We start from the raw sequence: 20,243 nt of genomic DNA on the forward strand, positions 1-20,243 counted from the left end.
ACAAAACAAACCAGAAAAAGATTGGATTTTGGGGAGAATTATTGATATTCTATGTGGAAGTCAGCAATGAGCTGTCACAAAGAAAATTTATACTAGAGCACATTTTGTGGGTTGAAGTCATTAATCATTCACTGCTGGTTTCCCCAATATTGGTGGAGAGATATGGTAAAAATAATTGAAATTTTCGCTGACTACACATAACTATTAACTCTCCTTTAAAGCCTGTCTTTGTTAATGCAATGATTTTATGTACTGGATGCAACCTAAAGAAAGAAGTTTCTGTGTCTTGGCCTCCTTTTTAAGTGAAATACAACCTAATTTTTTTTTTTTTTTAAATGTGTATTCTCTTGGGCAGTGCTATGGGTAAATGAAAGCTATTGTGATAGCAAATCAGGCACATTCTAAATGCTTATTTTACCCCTTTGTTTGCTCCTGTGTAGTGTTTGATTTTATTCTTCAGTTATTTTGTGGATTGTCTTCTGTTGTTTTATGGATCGGAGTTTGGGGAACAGTGAATTGTACTGGTGAACAGAGCCACAAGCCAAAGTAATATTTGGGAGTTCCTAATAACCTTTAATGGAGAAACACTCTTGAAATTGCTGCAGACATTGCAGCCCCAAGAGAGAGAGTGGCTGGAGAGACCAGTGTCTGCTCTGTGGGAGCGTATACTAACGTGATACAGTCTTTTTACTTGTCTTTTACTCTTTTATTTAGAAAAATTTCCTAATGAGCATTTCACTAGAAAAGCATCGTGGTTTTGTTTCTCCCCTTCAGTCCACAATCTTAGTATTCTCTTTCAAACAGTTTGCACTAGCGGTCCTTCCAAACTCGTTCCATTCCCACTGCTGCTTTAGGTTTTCTTACTGAAACTGGGAAGACCAGAGCAAGTATCATTCTTTCTACTGGAACTGAATCTTCATTTCAAGTGACACAAATTAGAATAAAGGTATGTAGTTCTTCTGTGCTTTTCAAGTAGAAGGCTTCCTGTTTTCCCTAATGGTAGAGGTGAATTAGAATTTTTTTTTTTTTTTATGAACTGAAATATTAAATTAGTCATGCAATAGTGTTATTTTGGGGGTTTACTTTTATGTAAGTCACAGGGAACTTAAGGAAATGGAGGTCCTAAGTTGCTTCAGGGTACTACAAGCATGTAGTAAAGACATTTATTTTCTATTGCTTTTGTCTATGTCTTGTAATATACTCAAGCCAGTGAGCCTTAGGTGTATGGTTTCTTTCTAAAGAGTATGGATTTATTTGTAGGATTAAATACCTTAAAATAATGTTTCAACTCTGAACAGCAGACTTCAAGATGTATAGTATGTGAGTTCAGATTAAATGTAGGGTCTTTCAAATGCTTTTTAGAGACATCAGTGTAGTTTGAACACTTGGTGCAACTTTATCTGGTTTAAAAGCAAGATCTTGTGATTAAATCTCACAGCTGGGACAAAATTTCAGTGAGATTTCTGCAGCTGAATTTATTTATTTATTTATTTGTTTATTTATCCATTTAAGACAAAGCAATAGTTTAATTCCTGGAACAAGGATGCATATTTCAATGTCAAAGACAATTAAACATGGATGGACTTCTGGCAAGTAAATTCTAATTGGAGCTGGAGAGGCAGCTAAGCTCTTTTGCAGTATAGTGATACTCGGATACATAAGTTTAGTTTTGTTTGTTTTTTTAGAGTCAAAGTATACAAGATTAGAATGAGGATTAATATGTGGAAGTGTAGTTAATGCAGATGATAAATGTAGCAAATATTAACCACGTAGATGGTCCTGGTTCAGTGAGTTACAAAAGTTTTCATAACATTTCTCTAAATGTGTTTCATTGTTCTTTAGGTAAAAAGTTCAATTCCAGAGATCAGTTTTGTCAGTACTTAGTTGCTTTCTATAACATTTTTTCTGTGAAAGCAACACCTCCTTTTATTGTTAGCTTTTTAGTACATTGCTCTGGATTTGTTCTTTTAGGTCCGAAGAGGTGCCATTGGGGCCCAGTGTGGGCTGGTGTTTGCTTATAATAGTGCTTCGGAAAAGTTCCACGCAGAGGAACACTTCAAAAGATTTGAAAGCTATGACAAATGGAAGCTGCGGGAATTCAAACAATTTTTAAAAAACAGGTATGGGTGGACTCTTTGTAATGAATATAGGGAAAATAAATATTATTAGAACTTTTTGCAATGCTACTTGAACTACTGACAATTGTTCCAAATGACTTAAAAATGATGCATCATTTAATTGTTACTTGTTTGATTTTAATGAGCCTCAATTTGATGTGTTTGAGGAAATATGTATATAGCTGTTGTTCTAAACTTCTTGATTTAAAGACCTGTTTTAAAAAGGGTTATAACAAAATAAACTTGAGGTGCAGATCACTGATAACAGAAACAATTCATAGGAAGATCATATGTTAATTAGCTTTTATCAAATTACTTTCTCAGAAGTGTTGCTTAGGAGTGAGGGGAGGTTAGGGACCATGACTAAAAAGATTTCCTTAATTTTCTTACCTTGCATGTGACAGAGTTTGGGTATGTGAAAGTTCCTGTGGTCTCTCTTCTCATCTCTATAGCTGTAACATGCTAAAAATATTTTTGTAGCATATCAACAGCTTTGCAGTTTCTTTAAACTTTTTCTTTACAAACTTTGTTACATTCTTTTATACATAGAAGCAGTTGTTCGTGTGATGATTTGGGAGATGATGATCCTATCGGCTGGTTTGAAGTGGAAGAAGAATGGGATGAAGTTGATGTCAAAATGCAGCAGTGCAGAATTTCCCAAGTAAGAAACCATGAAAATCCATTGGCCCAGTCACAGTGAGCAGAGGCTCATCTCTGTGCTTTGTTGTAATGCCAACTGAAATAAGCATAACTCTCTTTTGTGCAAGGAGAACTCTTCTGGGTAGAGGTAAAAATCAATGGGCTTCTAGTTAAACAAATGATTCAACTTCTGCCCTCTTGAGTTTTATTCATTTTTTCTGTATGTACACATATATAGCCGTAGTTAAATGATGCTTCAGGATCAAATTTAATGCAAAATTTCATGATAACGCACAGACTACTGGTTTTATCATGAGAAAATATTTCTAAAAAGGATGACATGATTGGTGCTTTATTCTAATATCTAGACGAATTCACTACTGCATAGTTATAGCGTTTATTCTTTGAGAGCCAGGTTCTTCAATCGTTGTTTTAAGGGTTAAACAGTTACTAAGCAGTTCCATCAGTTAGGTTGATTTCCTTGAGGAACGTGGGACTTTTCTGTTTCAAGAGTGGCAGAATATGGGTTTTGATTTGTAGTGCTTAAGTGGGAAACTTTGCTTTTCAGATCCTGCATTTATCTTGTTTCTGGAGTCAGCTGTTGCGTAGTTCCCCAATCCCTTTTTGTACTGTGGAAAGTGGCAGAAGTGGTGGCACAGTTATAAGTCAACTGGGAATTTTTCTAAAACTGTCGCTGCTTGCTAAGACATTCTGCTGTTGTCTGTGTAACCCTTAGTCCCTGAGACTTGCGAGTGTGCAGAGTTAATAAGTACATTTGGATGGCAGAACTTGCTGTTCCCTTCAGCTTTGCATTCTGTACCTCACTGTGGACAGATTGCATAAAAGTCTGTTTTAAATATTATATATTGATCCTCTGCTTGCCTTTAAATGCAGCTAATTGTTTTTTAACCTGCAAAAATGCTGTAACTATAGAGCAAGGAACAGAGTATGCAGAATGAATGGAACTGATAATGAGTTAACTAACTTTGCAGATGCTTGTAGAGGTCACAGAAGCATCACTCTGACTTTTTTGAGCGTGGGAGTTTTTTCTGGAGTTCAAGCTTAGCCTGAATCTCAGGCTTGATATTTTAAACTTCTGGGGGTGATTGACAGGGAATAAGGCTTGCCCCCCCTTTCCCCACCTGCAGTCTCCTCACGTATGCGCACTCATGTCTTTTAATAGCCAAATTTGTGCTGACTTTTAAAGCCAAATCTTGTGCTGTGTTTATATCCTTCTAGTACTTGATGATAAAGTTCTTGTGCACGAGACAAGACACAGCAGAACGACTCGGAGTTCAAGGCCTGAATGTTCTTGGCTATCTTCGGCCTATGCAAGATGAGCCCAATAGAAGCATGAACTGCTTGCAGTGCAGAAAGACTGATGACGATACAGTTTGTGGCACAACTCTTCTCCTGAAGACGCTTCATTTCATCCAGCAGCTGGCACAGGACCTGGTATTTTACTTCTTAGTTCTTTTTAAGTGTGTATTTACCATGCTAAAAGTAATAAGGCTGTGCTAACAGTAACTGTGAATGTATAAAGAAAGGTCTTGCTACTAGGTACTAGTAACTGTTAAAACCATGCTGTGGAGAAAAAAAATGGCTTCTGAAAAATAGCATTCTGGGTATGTTTACTGAAGTTGTCTAGGAACGTGCTCGCTTTGGGTCTAGGAGAGAGTTAAGCACCACTTCTCAGCATCAGGTTACAATGCTGCGTGAAGTACCTGCACCAGAAGGATCCTCTACTGTCTGTTAGACAGTGCAGGTATTGCTGAAGCAAGCATAGGGAAAAGTGCTTAGAGAGGTAGCTAGAAAAGTTGCATAGATTAAAACGTCCTCGTTTTATCTGAAATAGTTATCTAGGGTGAGACGTATACAGTTAAGAGATACGGCTGGTGTGTGCTGATGTGTGTCAGCACAATGTACCCTACTTCTGAGGATGCATGTCAAAACCATGTTTTATTCATACGGGGCATGCATCTGTGCCTTTGCAACTTCAATTCTGAACCGTGGGCAGTCTCCTTTTGGCTATTACTTTCAATCAAATTAGGTGAAGAGGTAGAGGTTGTAAAGTGCTTTGGTATTGAAGGACAGGGATGGGGGACTAGGCATCTGAAAAGAGGAGGAAGAGTCCTTATTAGTAGCTCTGTGAAAGGGAAGGTTTCAGCATGAACTGTCACATTTAGACACTGGAATATCCATGAAAGAACTTTAATGCTGGAATTCACGTTAGCTGCAAATTTATAGGAAACTAGGCTGCTTTAAGCCTGGTGCTCAGGGATTTACTACTTATAAATGTGTTCTGTATAGAGTTGACTTTCCAATCCTGCATTTTCTTTGCCTTTTTAAGGTTCAACAGAAGGAGAGTGGATTAAAATACAAGTCATTTTTAGATTTCACAGGCCTTGATTTGCAGCTGTTCTGGAATTTTTACAATAAACTTCACCAAAAGTAAGTAACTTCTTTACTGGATGCTGAAGCACTAATCTGCGTGTATATGTATAAATGAAGTACACTTAGTTCAGTTGCAGCAGTTTCTTCTTCCTAAGTTACATCATTTACATAAATAACATTTTCCTACTGCTGCCGTATGTGTTTTTAACTTTAATGTTACGTAGAAGCTTGAGATGTAGATTAATTTAGCTGGTAGCTGTACTTTTTTTGGCTGTATGCTCTCTACTCAGTGTTTTTTATCCATCTGAGATAGTGACTTTCATAGCATTATCTATTTGGTGCAAAAGGGCTTCTTTTCTAGTTTTTGCTTCTGTTCATTTTATGTTTTCTTACAGCCCCAGGGAAGAATGCATCTTTGCCCAAACACTGCTATTGCAGCTTCTCCAGAGCTGCTTCTCTGTACTTACTGGAGACAGTAAAACTGTTAAAGCTCAAGAAACTTCTCAGAGCAAAACATTTGGTCACACAGAAGCTGCAGAAGAGCTTTATAGACATTTGTGTGAAGGTAATTTATATTGAATACATTAATGTTTTGTCAGTTCTGGCTTACAAGCGTGTTACAAGAGTTACAATTTGGGAAAAGATATTTATTCCTAGAGGTCAAGTCAGCTACTGTTCCTTTTTTCCTTCTTCAGGTCACTGTGTGCTAATTAGTCTATCACAGTGAAACTTTCCTTGACCCTATGAAATGGTTTTGTAGACTTTCTGACGACATGTGGTCTGGAAACAGCTGCGATAGAAAACATCTTTCGAACGTGTCACCTGCTTGAACCAGCAGGGAATGTGGTCCTTTAATGTTACTGGAGTTCATTTATTTCTGATATTTCATATAAATATAAATGATCTTACAAGGAGCCTATAAGGTTTACAGAAACCCAGGGAAGATTCTGGAGCCAGTGAAGAGAATGGGAATTACACATTAGATGTCATTGGAAGTAGGACGGTATCCTCTTTATTCAAGAGTAATTTTTTTGTTAATTACATAACAGTCTCCTGAAAGGCAAGCTAGAGATAAACCAGTTTATATAGGATCTATCACATCTTGAAAACTTTGTTAGCTTTGATAGTTGTCAAGTCTTAATGTTCCTAGAATTAATTTACTCAGTGACTAAATATATGCTTAGAAAAATCTCTCTTGCTAGAAGCCAAAAAGTTTCCCCTCACTTTCTATGTGTATGATGGGGTTGCAAGGAATTGAAGTTGTGTAAAACAACACATTTAATTGAATTGTGCCTCTAATGTATTAGGTGGAGTATTAATTTGAACTTGTAATTTTGTTTCCTTTTTGTATGAGCAGTAGTGGATATGGGGGACAGTAACTTCATGCCAATGAAAATGCTAAAAGAGGAAGTTAAGAACACCTTACTCAGTGGAGCAGCAATCTTTTTCCCAGATAGACAAACCAGGCGACACCAGCTCTTCACCATGATGGTAAAACATTAAATGAGAAATTGATTGTTTAGTACCTGCTTGCTTTATGCAAAAAGAGGACAAATCTGAGTTCTTGTTGTCAAGTATTGCACACTTTGTCCCATTAAAGTAAAAACTCTTTTTTTTCTCTGCCTCTTTTTACCCCCCCCGCCCCTTTTCTCTCTGCAGCTTATTCAAAGAAAGAGGAGGTAACCCTGCCTTTCTTACCAAAAATGAATAGTAGACCACAGAAATTATAATTCTTTCTCACAGAGGAGGGAAACAGAACATATCATAAAAATAAATCTTTTTCCTTTTCTAGAAAAACATCACAGAGCAAGAACATAAGCAATCTGTACATCTTGCCTTCAGATCCTTGTGTACTCACTTCAGGTAAGGAGTCTTGAAATTGAAAATAATTGTCTGATACCTCACGTCTGTTAATAAAGTTATATTTAATCCTTTTTAAAAATGTTATTCCTCTGAAAAATAATTCTCCAAAATAATCAATGGACTTTGCTTTAGAAAGGAGAATACTACTACTTAATATGTATGTTAACTGAATAGCTATATAAAACATTGTCCAAGGATAACAGTTGGTGCTGAAATCACAGTATACTGCTCATAGGCTTCTCCTAGGCTGTCTTCCAATTTTTTTAAGTGATTGTCCGTGGTGATGGTTGGTATTGATATAATCAGTTTGGAGTCATCAGAACACACACCCTTTTGGTTTTCCTAGTAATGATACAGTAGGATCTCTACAGATTTGTCACAAGGATAACTAAATTTGTATTTTGGAACTGTGCCACTTGGTTAGTAAAATGATCTTTGATTTGTAGTGATCAAGATCCAGGTGGACTCTTATTATTACCAGAGAAAGGAGTTTCTGCAAATTTTGACATAAGTGAAGTGCTATCAGTCATGGATACCCTTCTGCTAGTGGCAGCAAGAGAGGTAACTGTCTTTGCACTGTTTCTCTTCCTATTTCTTTGCCGTGAGTTTTGTATTCATTCAAACACAAGCCGCGTGCCTGAGATGTATGCTAAAAAACTAGCTTTTCTGTTCTTCTGGATAACACTATTCATGGCTGTTCAAGTCTGTAGGATTAGGTTTTCCAACCAATTGAAATATTTTCCTTGAAGCATTAACGGGTAAGTAATGTATAAGATGAGGAATTTTTCCGTAGCATTGAACAAGACTTTATGGCACCCTACCAACACTAGGAAACAGAAGTAATCATCCCATATTGAGAGGTTAGAATTGGTCGTGCCACTAAGGGTGGTGTAAATGGAGGAGGGTCATTTACGTATGCAGAAAAAAATGTGCTGCGAACATTGAGTGACTCATGTTCCTACTTAAAATTGAGATTTATCAAAACAAAATACATTAGTTGCTTCATGTGTTATATGCTGCTTGTCAGTTGCATTTAATCTTTTTTGTGGGGTGAATGGGATGATAATGTCCATTACAGTTTACTTAGTACATATTGTGTGTCATTCTGCAGCAGAAGAGGATATCCTTTTGTTACATTCTTTATTTTTCAGTGTGAAATGATGATGCTGGATGTGGCACAGCAAGAGAGTGGCACAGTCTTGTCTTCTTTATTCTGGTCTGTTCAAGGTAGCCTCCTTTCATGGTGCTACCTGCAACTTAAGGGTAGCGATAATTCAGCCAAGGACCTTGCTGTAGAAATTCTTAAAAACTGTAAGTGCTGGGATTGAATACAGAATTAGATGTGGTGTAATACGGGACTTTAAAATGTGATTTTGCAAATTGCAGTATAATAAGGGTTCACCAGTGGTTGCCTGAGGCATACTTGTAACTGTGATAGCATTTCTAATGTCTCTAGGAAGCAATTTGTAGGTATATTGAGCAACTAAGAATTTTAACCTTACTGGTAATTTTATGTTGGGAGAATCTTCAGAAAACATTTCAGTAAGTTTTGGGTGTCAAATTCTGGGGAAAAAAAAATACAGTTACAGACTTCCATTTGAACATTTTGGTTTCTTTAAATTTCCTGTATTTTGATAAGATGCTTTTAATAGCAAGAATAATAGCAAGAAGAAAGGAACTTAAGAAGCTGGACACTTCTAAGGGGTGTTTTGCTACAGTGTTGTTTTTTTTTTTTATGCAGCAGCTCAGTATTGAGTAGTTAATTGGGCTAATCACTTAATGGAGGTGTAATTTTATGTAAAATTACTTTATATTTATGTTATTTGTATATAAATAAGTTTGTTGTGTTCCTGTCTTACATTTTAAAAATGGAGTAGGGCTACAGCTAAAAGTTACTAGCCTCATTTGTTACTTAAGCTGCACAAAAGTTTACACAGAGAGGAGGCTATTTGATTGTTGAAACAATCTTGGAGTGTTTGATTAAATTACTCATCACTCCTTTTTTTTTTTTTTTTTTTTAATATCATTGATAAGCATGACTTGTTTCCACAGTAGAAACATCACAGAAAACTTCTCTGAACTGTTTTCACTCTTGAGTGTCACTGCCTTGGGGCAGCAGATGCCTTTCCTGCTGTCTTTCTTCTTGTGCACATCACCATGCACTTAAGTGTTTGATAAAGCAGGTTGTGGTAGCAAATCCATAAGGTGGCTATTAAGGGTTTTTTTTCTCTTTAGATGTGGGCCAGTTCCTGTCAAATATCAGAACGATTTTGCAGTCACTTTTATCTCAATATAGTGGCAAAACAATAGTAGAAAAAATAAGTAACTCTGTCTTTGCTATGGCAACTCGTCAGCTGGTAAGTGAACATCGGGATTTTGTACTATTCCCGGGTAGCATGGCTATGGTTACACGCATTTTCATGAGACCTGTGTTTTCTCCTAGGTCATCTTCTTGCTGGATTTTTGCACTTTAGACATTCCATACTGTACTCTGCTACAGGGATTCAGCACTTTGATAGAACCACTGAAAAGGCTTTGTAGTGAGCCTCATAAGGTAACTAAAGACTATTGGTGAACGTCTGAAAGGAGCTGGAAAGCTTCTAAAAGCATGGGATGTGTAACGAAATATTGAGTGAAGAACTAGAAATATATCTGTACTGTTACTTAAGATAAGCAAAGTGACCAGAAAGTGCAACTGGAATGAGAAGCCTAGGTAGATAGGAAGGAGGGATTCTGAGGATGAAAGAGGAAAATACATTAAAAATAGTATGCGCTTAACATTTTTAGCTTCATTGCTTGTGATGATGCAAATAAAGTCTGGCTATCTGTAGTGTAGTGTTTAAATATGCATTAGTCATCTAGGCTCTTTTTTGTTATCACTGGAGACTTGTAGGCTCTTCTGGGGTGAGACTGTCTCCTCTCCTGGTAGACTAGATGAATTTTGCTTTAGAAGTGCCTCTTTACCATGTTTATCAAGGGTGTCTTTATAACTAGTTCAGGTGTAAATCAGTGCCGTAACCTCCTAAATGCCACCTTGTATGGTACATCTGGCAACTTGAAAGCATAGACACAAAATTCTAGTGTGGTAATTTTGTTTTTTTAAATGCTTTAAATTTGTATCTCAGGAATGCATTTCTGTTCTACAGGTGGAAATGGAAAGCTGGCAGCAAGAACAGCCTGTAGTATTGCGAACGTGGACAATGGAATCACCTCATAACTATGAAAATAATTGCCATGAGGTCTCAGTCTTCCTATGTCATGGGGCAACTTACTTTGAGGTGGAATTTGATGAAAAATGTGAAACTGAAAGGAGGTAATTTAATCTTGTGCTGTGTTACGTTCCAATATCTATTTGCAGAGGTACAATTCATGTTTCAATGTGCAAGGAATACTTCTTGCACTCCAATCGTGCCATTTCAATTTCTTCATTGTTCTGCGTAATATACAATGTGTTCTTTTGAATGACTTGTTATGCTGAAAGCCACTTCTGGCAAATGTACAGACATGCTGTTCATTTGAATTTTGCTTTCTTTGGCCTTGATCTATTTTGTAGTATTGCTGTGACCACCACAGTTTATGCTTGTGGTATTTATTTTGCCCTCTTTAGGCAATACTACTGGCTTGGTTTCTTTTGGTAACATATCAAGCTACTGCTTAGTTAAGGCATATGCCAGATGTTAAAATTAGCACCCGTTAGCAATTCTGAGGGGTTGGGAAAGTTCTGCTGGAAAGCAGGTCTGTGTTTGCTGGGACTATTGCATTGAAACATGAAATAAATTCCTTAGCACTCATGTGAAGCAATGCAGGTGTGATTCAGAAAGATGTGACAGGGTACTCTGAGATGCAGCAGTTGTGAAAATCCAAAAGCAAACATTTTCCTCCAAAACTTCAAAAGTAAATTTGGAAGTAATGAATTGCAATTTTCACAGGTATGATTACCTGGAGTTTACCGATGCCAGAGGTGCAAAAACTCGTTACGATACAAAAGTTGGCACTGAGAAGTGGCCTAAGGTGAGCACCTTTAAAATTGTGAACCAAGTGATGTAGCCAGTTTTAGGAAATTCTTATGATTCTTGTGGAAAAAGTATTCTCTAAAAGCATTTGTACTCCCGTGTGTGTGTGTTTATTGCCTCTTAAAGGTGGGGAGCAGGAGATGGGGAAGAAAGTGTGCAATGGTGCAAATAAAAGGAGTGAATGAGTAAAGAATCCCTCTTTGTTGCTGTTATTAAAGGAGCAGTCAGTCAAAATGAAAAGTAATGATCAAGTTTAGCTGCCAGTAACTACATGGGTAAAACTTGCTTGTTGACGTTCTGCCCTCACAATTTTTTACATTGTGAGATGAGCATAGTGCTTCCTGCAGCTACTCTCTTTCTTCAATGACACCTATTCAAATGGGATGCTTCTCTATTGTTTTATGGCTCCGACTTCTAAAGCTCAATCATCTATGAAATTTCTCATTAAGCTATTGAACAGAAATTTTATCTGCTTAGTATTGTGGGTTTCTCATTCAGATGGTGGGGGAAATTAGATCTGTTATGGACAGAACATAATACTGAAAAATCACAGTTGCTGAAGGAAATTCATTACCCTGAAACGTCTTCCTGTCATGTACATTTGGCAAAATGACTGTTTTGTTGCTCTGTAGAAAGTGACCTTTAAGGCTGGCCCACGGCTGCAGTTTCTCTTTCACTCTGACAGCAGTAATAATGAGTGGGGCTACAAGTTTTCCGTCACTGCTTATGGCCTACCAGATGTTGCCGTTTCTTGGGGCTTGGATTTACAGCTTCTTGTATCCCGGTTGATGGGGCGCTTGGCTTCCCGAAGTATGGCACTGAAATCTCTACGAGGTGAGTGAACTTCATAGCTCCAGAAGTTGTGGTGCTATATAAATAGAAGATACAAGGACCTTATGTTTTGAGTCCCCTGTGAAAATAAAGTTCCTTCTGCATTTCCCTCTTGACTGAAGATGGAAGACTTGCTGTATTGCTCCTTAACGGCGTTTGGTCACGGAGCTATATGCGTTTTTTGTGACCTCTGTGCAGCAAGCCTGAGCACTGTTCTGCGGGAAACATTTGGAAATGTCCCAGGGATCACTGTGATTTTTCTAATAGTCAGAAGCCAATATTAGGAAGAGATGAACACCTGATAGTAATCATACTAACCTGAATTACATTTATGAAGTAATATCAGAGTTTGCCCAATCAAATTAAGTTTGGCTAATTCCAGAAGTTAAGCACACTTAGGATTTGGGCCACTGAAGATTAAAATACAAAATATGAGATGGGCGTCCTAAGAAAAACAAGAAAGTGAGTTGTTTACCCTTTAATTTCAAAACCAGAACACTTCTAGCTAGCTTGCTAAATCTGAATTCATTCACCACTTTGGAGAAATTAAACAAAGTTACAGAGTCCTTGCTGCAATCAGGTGGTCAGTACTTACCTTGGAAAATTAGGCAGGTACTTACTGTGGATTTAGGGAACTAGTTGAAGTGTTCTTATCATAGAATATTTTTCTCCTTTGTTAATTATAAGCTTCCTCACATACAGCAAATTACTATGTCTTTAGTCGGAGAAAAAGCTTTAAACTCTCTTGCAAATTGTTTGGGAATTTCTATGGATATCAGTACAGCAAAAATTTTTAAATTAAAGTCCTTCCATAATGCAACATATTATCACTATAAGATAAAATATTGATGCTATCATTAAAGAAAGGGTACATTGGTTTTCTGCACCACACTAGAGAAACAGAAGTTAGAGAATGTTGTTAAATTACTTGTTCAGTCTATTTACATTACCTTTTTTTTTTTCCCCTACTGGATGTTTAACATTTATTATTTTCATTAATCTGTAAAAATGAACAAAAATATTTAGTAACTAAAGTGTCTGTTCTGAATTTCTTGCAGAACTAGGTAGTGAAGCAGACTTGCCTCCTTTGAAAGTAACGTCAGTTCTTAATTCTCCTCTGTGGAAACCTGTCTTCAGGCATCAGATGTGTCCTGAGGCACTCCTGGGAGCCAGTCAAAGCAGTAGACTGCACCAAGATAAAAAAGAGGTACTTACCTCTCCCTGCCACTCACTGCTTTTGTTTCATTGGCATGAAATCCCTATGCATCACACAGTTCCTTTCAGACTTAATTAGTTGATACGTACTTAAGCATTTGCTGTTGTACTGAAGTGGTCATCACTCGCGCTGTTTAATTCAAATATCAAGGAGGAAAGAAGCTGTTGTTCTGTGCCCTTTATTAGTTTCCATTTTCATAGAGTCATAGAATGGTTGGGAGGGACCTTCAAAGATCATCTAATTCATCCCCCTGCCTTGGGCAGGGACATCTTTCATTAGATCAGGTTGCGCAACTGCAGTGTATATGCTGCAAGTTGGCTTAATTGTAGAAAGGAGCTGCAACAATTTTTCAGGTAATATTAAATGTTTTCTAACATTCTTTCCAGGCTAGAAGCTCTCACCAAGATGACTGCCGTAACTTTCTTATCGAGTTTGCAAAATCAGATCCTGCCCAGGACTTCAGTGGGCAAAAATCTGAACTTTTCAAAGGACTTATACAGGCATGTAAAAAACAGACCCCAAAGACAGATATAGTTGCTGGTTCTACTGTTGATCAAGCTGTGAACTCAACATTTGCTGCTTTGGTGTATCTCACTCCAGATTTATATGAGAAGCTTCAAAAATATGGTAACTCTAATATTAGACTATCTTAATAATGAAGGCTTAAAGTTTGTAAAAGGCTATCTTATAGTTCAGTTTATAAACTTTCAAAAATCAGTTTAGTGTGACAGTTTTTAAAAAGATGTTCTGTATAAAGAAATCATCATTTAGATAGACTAGGTAAGCCTTATCTCTAGAGTGTTTATATTTTATTAATGTATGCTTTTATCTTCAGAGCTCTGCCCAAATATTAATAACCATCATAAGCTACTGACTAAGCCTTGTAATAATATACCCAAAGAGAGCAGTGATGTCCTCTGGGGCTTTAATTCAGAACAATGTGGCTCCCAGTGATGAGATGTTCTTATACTATTTTCCACTCTCATTGTATCTTTTCTAAAAAGCCAGCCCCAACTTATATATGTTTTTAAACGTTGGGGGTGGAGGAGGCGTGAATTACCTCCCAGGATGTTATACTGTGGAAACTAACCTTGGCATACTCAAAATATATATATTTTTTTTAATTTATTTTTTATTTTTTTTTAGTAAAAGGTAATGTTTTGCTTTTAACTTGTATAATGTCTGTTGTATTACAATTTATATATTTTCAGTAGGTAAAATGAACAACTTTTTAACTTACACCATCCTTCCATTAAGCTTATTGATATGTTTGAAGTATTGGATAATAAGGTGTTACTTGGTTTTGAAGGGTTTCATTTTAGGCTTTCACTTTCTGTCACAGTTTTGAAGCTAAACATCTTACATTTTGAGCTACAAAGTTATGGGTAACAATGACTGACACAAAGACTGACTTGATGACTAAAGTGCTTATTGCTTTCAGTCATTTTGTCTATGTCTGACAATTGATCTAATTTTCTGAGTAAGATTGAAAACTATGGTAGCTCAAGAAAATACTAATTTGGATAACAGTGGATAAGATATCCATCCTACTATTATGTTAATAGCTTCATCTGTCGCTCTTGCTGGGGCAGACTGATTTCAGGACCCATGTTCACCTATGCCATGTGAAGTATGCAAAAGTGGTGCTGAAAAGAAGGAGGAAAAAAACATTTTTTTTTTAAAAATGGGGGAATGGGAGAGGGAAGACCCTGAATAGGAATGTCTTTTTCTCCATAGTCATTGTCAGGCCAGTTTTGATGGAAACTGTTATGTCAGGTCTTTAATTTTTGTGAATTCGTCTTGAAAGTCCATTCCAGAAACTCAATAGCATAAAACAAAAGGGAAAAAAAATTGATAACTAAATACATCTGTAGAGCTTTAAGTTAAAACTAAGCATTTCTTGATTATTCTGATATCAGCTTGCATTAGTAATATTTGCATGTATAGGGAGAGGTTTTTATATTCCATGGCTGTAGGCATCAATTTTGGGAAGAGACAAGAAAGATATTTGTAATTTAACTTTGCAAATAACTCTGTCAAGGTGCAGTTTATGTATTTAAGGCATATGAAAGTTGGCAGGTTTTATTCCCTATTTTTCTTGCAGGCATAATTCCAAATATTGACTAAGAGACAAAGGGAAGGCTCTAGCATAATTTTAGTTAAGTAGTCAAGTTGTGTAAAAATGGAGCTGTAAATAAACAGGCCTCTTCTTTCTCTCATTTCCAGTCAACAGTGGAGGCAAGGTGCCTTTGAGTGATGAGTTTGCACAAGTATATTCCCTGGCTGATTCAATTAGAATATGGATGGTAAGATCACTCAGGAGGATATCTATTAATGTCATTTACCTTAGTATTTTACAATGCAATGTTAAGGAGTAAGGTAGAGCCATGTTTTCCTTCAGTGATTCTAGGTCAACTGTTTTCACTTAGGAAGAACATATATTCACTTCTAAACTTTGAACTTAATAATGTAAATGCATTCTTATGCTCTCCTCCTTCCCTCAGCCCCAGATGTGTCATCATGAGTATTTAGGACTGAATTTGACTCAAAATCAGTTATATTTTTGTTATTTTTCAGCAAGAATGTGTGTTGTTTATTAGGAAGATTCTTATATAGCAGTTGGAGTTCTTTTGAGGTATAGCATAGAAAGAAATCTGTCTTAAACGTCATTCTTACAGTAGTGCAGTGCTAACAGAAAAGGAAATAATTGCATCTTTGACAAGCAAGTAACTGGCTGCAGTTCAGAGTATGTTTTTTGCACACATAATTTTCCTTGAAACATAAGCCTTATGTCAAGAGCTGGTGATATCAGCTCACAACCTGGTGAGAGGTGTCTGCGTGATCACCTGCAGAGCCAAAATTCATTTAGATTTCACTAGTCTGCAGGAGAGTCTAAATGCTAACAACTATGTGGCCTTCAAGAACAGCTAATTCAGTCTATGGCCTGCTTTTCTGCTACTCTTGTGAGCCCTTCAGATGTGGGCCCACCAAATTAACTGTTATAGTATCTTGTGACCTCCTCCCTCCTCTTTCCTGCCTGCAAGAATTCCCGGCAGCTTGATACACTAGAGATGCAATGAGTGTAGATGCATGTTAAGATGAGTAATTGCGTTGTACCAATTGCATGACAGGCGATGTTTGCATCTGACAGGACTTGCTAGTTAGATAACACGATGCTTTTGGAGAATCTTACCTCATGACTAGATGTATATCTTTTCCTGAGTGGTGGGGGTAAAGGGGAAGCCTTCTTTTTCTTGGAGGGCTGATGCACATCCAGTCATAAGACAGGGAAGGGTCTCAGCCTACAAACCTTGAGCATCTCGATATGAGGCTGTGTTATCTGCTCTGATAGTTTAGGTATTGCTCTTTTAGACTACTGGGTGTTTTGTTCTGCAGTAGGGAATAGTAAATACTGTCATCTGTTCCTGAGATTAAATTCCTTTAATGCGATGCAGTCTTCATACAGCCTTGCTGTATAGATATACAGGGGGAGTCATATTTTAACTATTTTAACATCCTGTCTACAGTTGGAGATGAAGCAGAAATCCCTGATGGGTAGGGGAACTGATACCGAGGAGAAGCAGAACACAGAAGCAAGTGAGGTGAACCCAGAAACTCTTGGTAAGTGTTGCCTTTCCAAATGTATAAGCGTTCCGGGTAGTTTAGTAAAGCATTGCCTTGTAAATCTTAGACGTTATTTTTGCTGTAAAATGTAAGTTAGCAGCTGGGGTTACTTTTTAATACCTTAAGAGATAAACTAGTGTACATTACATGAACTGTTTGGGATTGTGTTCTGCTAGTCTTTTCAGAAAATAGTACGTGAGAAAATTCGACAGGGAGTGACCTCTCACTTGGGTCACCTGGTTCTGAACTTACGTTCATCTATTTTTGTAGATACTTGTTAACACAATTAACTGATGTTAGAATAGCAACTGAATGTTATTAGAATAAAATGTGTTCTCATTGTCTATTGTGTGCTTCATATGGTTCAGTATGATTATTCAAATTTAGCATTTGGAAATCTTGAATTGAATAACTGATAGCGTCATGATCAATATAATAAGAAAAACAGTATTTTCTAGCTGTCTTGGCTCAGAAGAAACAAGATAAATCACTTTATTCCTAAGCAGAAGATAGCAAGTTTGGCATCCTATTGTCATGATTTTAACTCTTTCAATTTTTGTGCTGCAGCAAAACTTTGTATGCAGAAGAGCCTTTTGTTATTGAATTTTTTGCCCATAAGAGCAAAGAGGAAAGATTCTGCTTCAGACAGTTTGGAAGCCCAAGGTACTGATGATGTCCAACAGTATGTCGGTGATAAATGCCAAAGAAAAGGTTCTGTTGTGGACACGGACTTCCAGGCAGCACACTCATTGTCTTCCAATGAAGTAACTCATCCTGTTTCAAAAGACGGGGGCCAAATGACACAATCTGTTACGAAGATTAAACAAATTCCAGACCCCCTCCAAACAGAAGAAGCATCTACATTTCATAGTAAGCCTGTTGAAAATACAGTTTCACAGCAAGAAGATATATCATCACCTCCTTCCACTCCTACACGAAAATCTCAGTTCAGCCGTGGAAGGCTAAGGCTGCTGTCTTTCAGATCAATGGAAGAGCCGAGAGCTGTGCCTACTGTGAAGGAGAAATATCCTATATTGAAAAACACATTAGACTTTATTAAGGATCAATCACTTTCACATGAAAGGTAAGCAAATTGAAAATGTTGCCAATTATAAAATACAGAAACTTGTCTTCAGACCTCTTCAGATGGAATAAAACATCTTTTAGCTGCAAGATAGTATTGAAAATCACTTTGTACATAAGTAGTTGTCAGATTTATGTATCAAACTTCAGTTATTCACTATCAGGTAGGGCCTCGCAGAGAGTATTATTTCCTTTGATTCACTTCTATCACGTAGAACTTCAGAATGTGAAAAACAGTTACTTGGCTGTTTCTTGTCTTGTTTCCTGAGATGTGTTTACAGTGGCATTTTGGTTCTTATCCGCAAACAGCGAAGACATGGTTATAGCAGTACTAGAAATCCTTGATACCAAATATAGAATAGTTGCATCTCTTATTAAATTACCTGATATTCTGAAAATGTAAATCAAAAGAGAGATTTTCCGTTCTCAGTTTGTCTATTTTAGGCTCTAAAATTTGGATTGGTGCAAGAAGTGCTGGATTCTGGTTGAAGCTTTATCACTCACTCCAACTGCAATATACCGCTGCTGAAATACAATTGGAAATTTAGATACCAAGCTCTTGTTTAACTAGTCAAGTACTTCTTGAATTGTGATTTATTTGGGTTATTTTAAGCACAGTGTTTTGAAGTCCTCATAGATGTTTTTTGCTCTTAGTGTTTTAAAGGTTCTTGCTTTGAGAAAATGCCAAGGGCAGAGTATTTTGGAAGTGCTCAAGACAATCCGCCAGTGCCTAGACTCACTTGGGCAGCCACACTGTTTTCATCCACCATGTGTACTTTTTCTCTTAGAACTTCTGGCCTGTCAGAAAGATTTTACAAAGTAAGTAAATTTACAAAGTAAATTTAGACAGGTCTCAACCATGTGATTTAATATGTCTTAGTCCTTGTGTTCTCCCAGTTGTGTATATTGAAAACAGTAGAAAGTTATTGTTTTTTAGTCCATGTGGATAATAAAAATATGACCTGAGGATTAGTTTTTAGGCTGCTATGCAGATCTTGTGTGCTTCATTTAAAAAAAATAATAATTATTTTCAAGTGGGACTTAGTTGTACAGCTGTTCATGCCAGTGAGTATCATGCGGTTGAATCACAGCATGGATATCTAGAAACATGTTTACAGTTCCAACCAGATCAAAACAAACTCAAAAAGATTGTAGAGTCTTCAGTTATTACTTTAATTTAAGTTCCTGTCTAATTCTAGGTTGGTTTCTTTCTTGCCCAGTAAAGCTGTACTGATCTAACCCATTTAACTGGTAATTATTTATGTAGCATTGCATCTTTATAATTTTTGTGAACTTTGTAAATCAAGGTAATACCTATCTGGCAGAAGAACTAACTTCCAAGAATGGTGCATGTTGTATCTCGTTAGTCAAGCATTTGCTTGTTCATGAATTTTCATAACTTTGGATGTGATACCTGTACAAGACAAATTTTATTGTGGGGTGATATCTTCCACTTGTGTGCTGGAGGCTGAAGTGATGGACGTGCAAGCTAAGGTCTGCAGTGCTGTGTACCAGTTATAGGGCACCCACATACACACACAAGAAAAAAAAAAAAGGCAAAAAGATCATATCAATCATATGCATGTGCAATTGTTGTTCTAAGTAAGGAAAGATAATTTGGAAGTTTTTTCAAATTTTATGCACAGCTAGAAAGCACTACAACTAGAAAGCACTATCTCAAAGCAGGAGCTAATACTATGCTGTTCTGGTTCGTGAATTTAGGTCTGATTTCTATCGTGTGTCTGGACAGTGCTATCTGAACTCTGTTGGCTGGTTTCTCACTTGTCAAGAGCTTTTTATGGTCCTCTTGCAGTGCACTGATTTCCTTTAAGATCTTGATTAGATTTTTATAAAGCACCTTTTTAATTTGAAGGAATGTTCTTTCGTTAGTGCCATGAGAATATTCTCTTTGCCTGTTTTGTTTCTTAACTTCTTATTCCTGGTACAGGATTCTTTTATTTTTCTTTGAAAGCAGCAGACTGCATTTTAAACAAAATGAACATCCTTCTCACTTGTGGGGAGTGTTTAAAAGATTGTCTGTTTGTAAAACTTGCACAAATCATGCTACCTAAAATGTAGCAGTGAATTCTAGACTACTAAACTGAGTCTTTAATTTCTAGCTACTTTGGAAACTTGGAAGGCTGTGGTGCCGAGCTACACAAAGAGATTCGAGAGTCCTATTATCAGCTTGTTTTGTTCCTGGTAAATTCTGTGAAGGGATTTAGTGCTATTAATGACAGGTACAGTACCTTGCTTGCATTACTTATGTGAGACATTTTTTTTTTTTAATGTTTTTCCTCACCTCTTCCCCTGTCACTTGTTGTTTATTGTCTTAATTATGTTTGACTATTCTTTACATTGTTTACGGAACTAAATAAGGAACCTTGATCTTGTGATCAAAAAAGCCAAGTTACCTTTTTATTAATACTATGCAGGAAAGCACAATAAATTTATCAACATTAA

The 20,243-nt window shown here is 36.9% G+C and overlaps 1 protein-coding gene across 4 annotated transcripts in view; it reads left to right on the forward strand.

Moving 5' to 3' along the window:
• The window catches only part of ZZEF1 (zinc finger ZZ-type and EF-hand domain containing 1), a 60,096-nt gene that overhangs the window by 12,858 nt on the left and 26,995 nt on the right, over positions 1-20,243 (forward strand). For 3 of the 4 annotated variants that reach the window (XR_015703442.1, XM_087751626.1, XM_087751627.1), the window contains exons 10-31: positions 855-946; positions 1,972-2,120; positions 2,667-2,778; positions 3,996-4,211; positions 5,107-5,207; positions 5,546-5,715; positions 6,508-6,641; positions 6,943-7,013; positions 7,460-7,574; positions 8,165-8,324; positions 9,249-9,370; positions 9,457-9,567; positions 10,160-10,326; positions 10,943-11,024; positions 11,659-11,860; positions 12,916-13,064; positions 13,460-13,700; positions 15,300-15,379; positions 16,601-16,694; positions 17,265-17,781; positions 18,435-18,599; positions 19,901-20,020. Coding sequence is in view for 3 of the 4 variants with exons in the window: in XM_087751626.1 (XP_087607752.1) it covers positions 855-946; positions 1,972-2,120; positions 2,667-2,778; positions 3,996-4,211; positions 5,107-5,207; positions 5,546-5,715; positions 6,508-6,641; positions 6,943-7,013; positions 7,460-7,574; positions 8,165-8,324; positions 9,249-9,370; positions 9,457-9,567; positions 10,160-10,326; positions 10,943-11,024; positions 11,659-11,860; positions 12,916-13,064; positions 13,460-13,700; positions 15,300-15,379; positions 16,601-16,694; positions 17,265-17,781; positions 18,435-18,599; positions 19,901-20,020 (3,370 nt within the window). In the remaining variant the exon portion in view is untranslated. The remainder of the gene's footprint in view (positions 1-854; positions 947-1,971; positions 2,121-2,666; positions 2,779-3,995; positions 4,212-5,106; positions 5,208-5,545; positions 5,716-6,507; positions 6,642-6,942; positions 7,014-7,459; positions 7,575-8,164; positions 8,325-9,248; positions 9,371-9,456; positions 9,568-10,159; positions 10,327-10,942; positions 11,025-11,658; positions 11,861-12,915; positions 13,065-13,459; positions 13,701-15,299; positions 15,380-16,600; positions 16,695-17,264; positions 17,782-18,434; positions 18,600-19,900; positions 20,021-20,243) is intronic. The other variant, XM_087751628.1, reaches the window with a different exon arrangement.

Source organism: Nipponia nippon, unplaced genomic scaffold (genome assembly GCF_047370975.1).
Source record: "Nipponia nippon isolate SJK-2023a ecotype South Korea unplaced genomic scaffold, ASM4737097v1 scaffold_15, whole genome shotgun sequence".
Classification (NCBI taxonomy): domain Eukaryota; kingdom Metazoa; phylum Chordata; class Aves; order Pelecaniformes; family Threskiornithidae; genus Nipponia; species Nipponia nippon.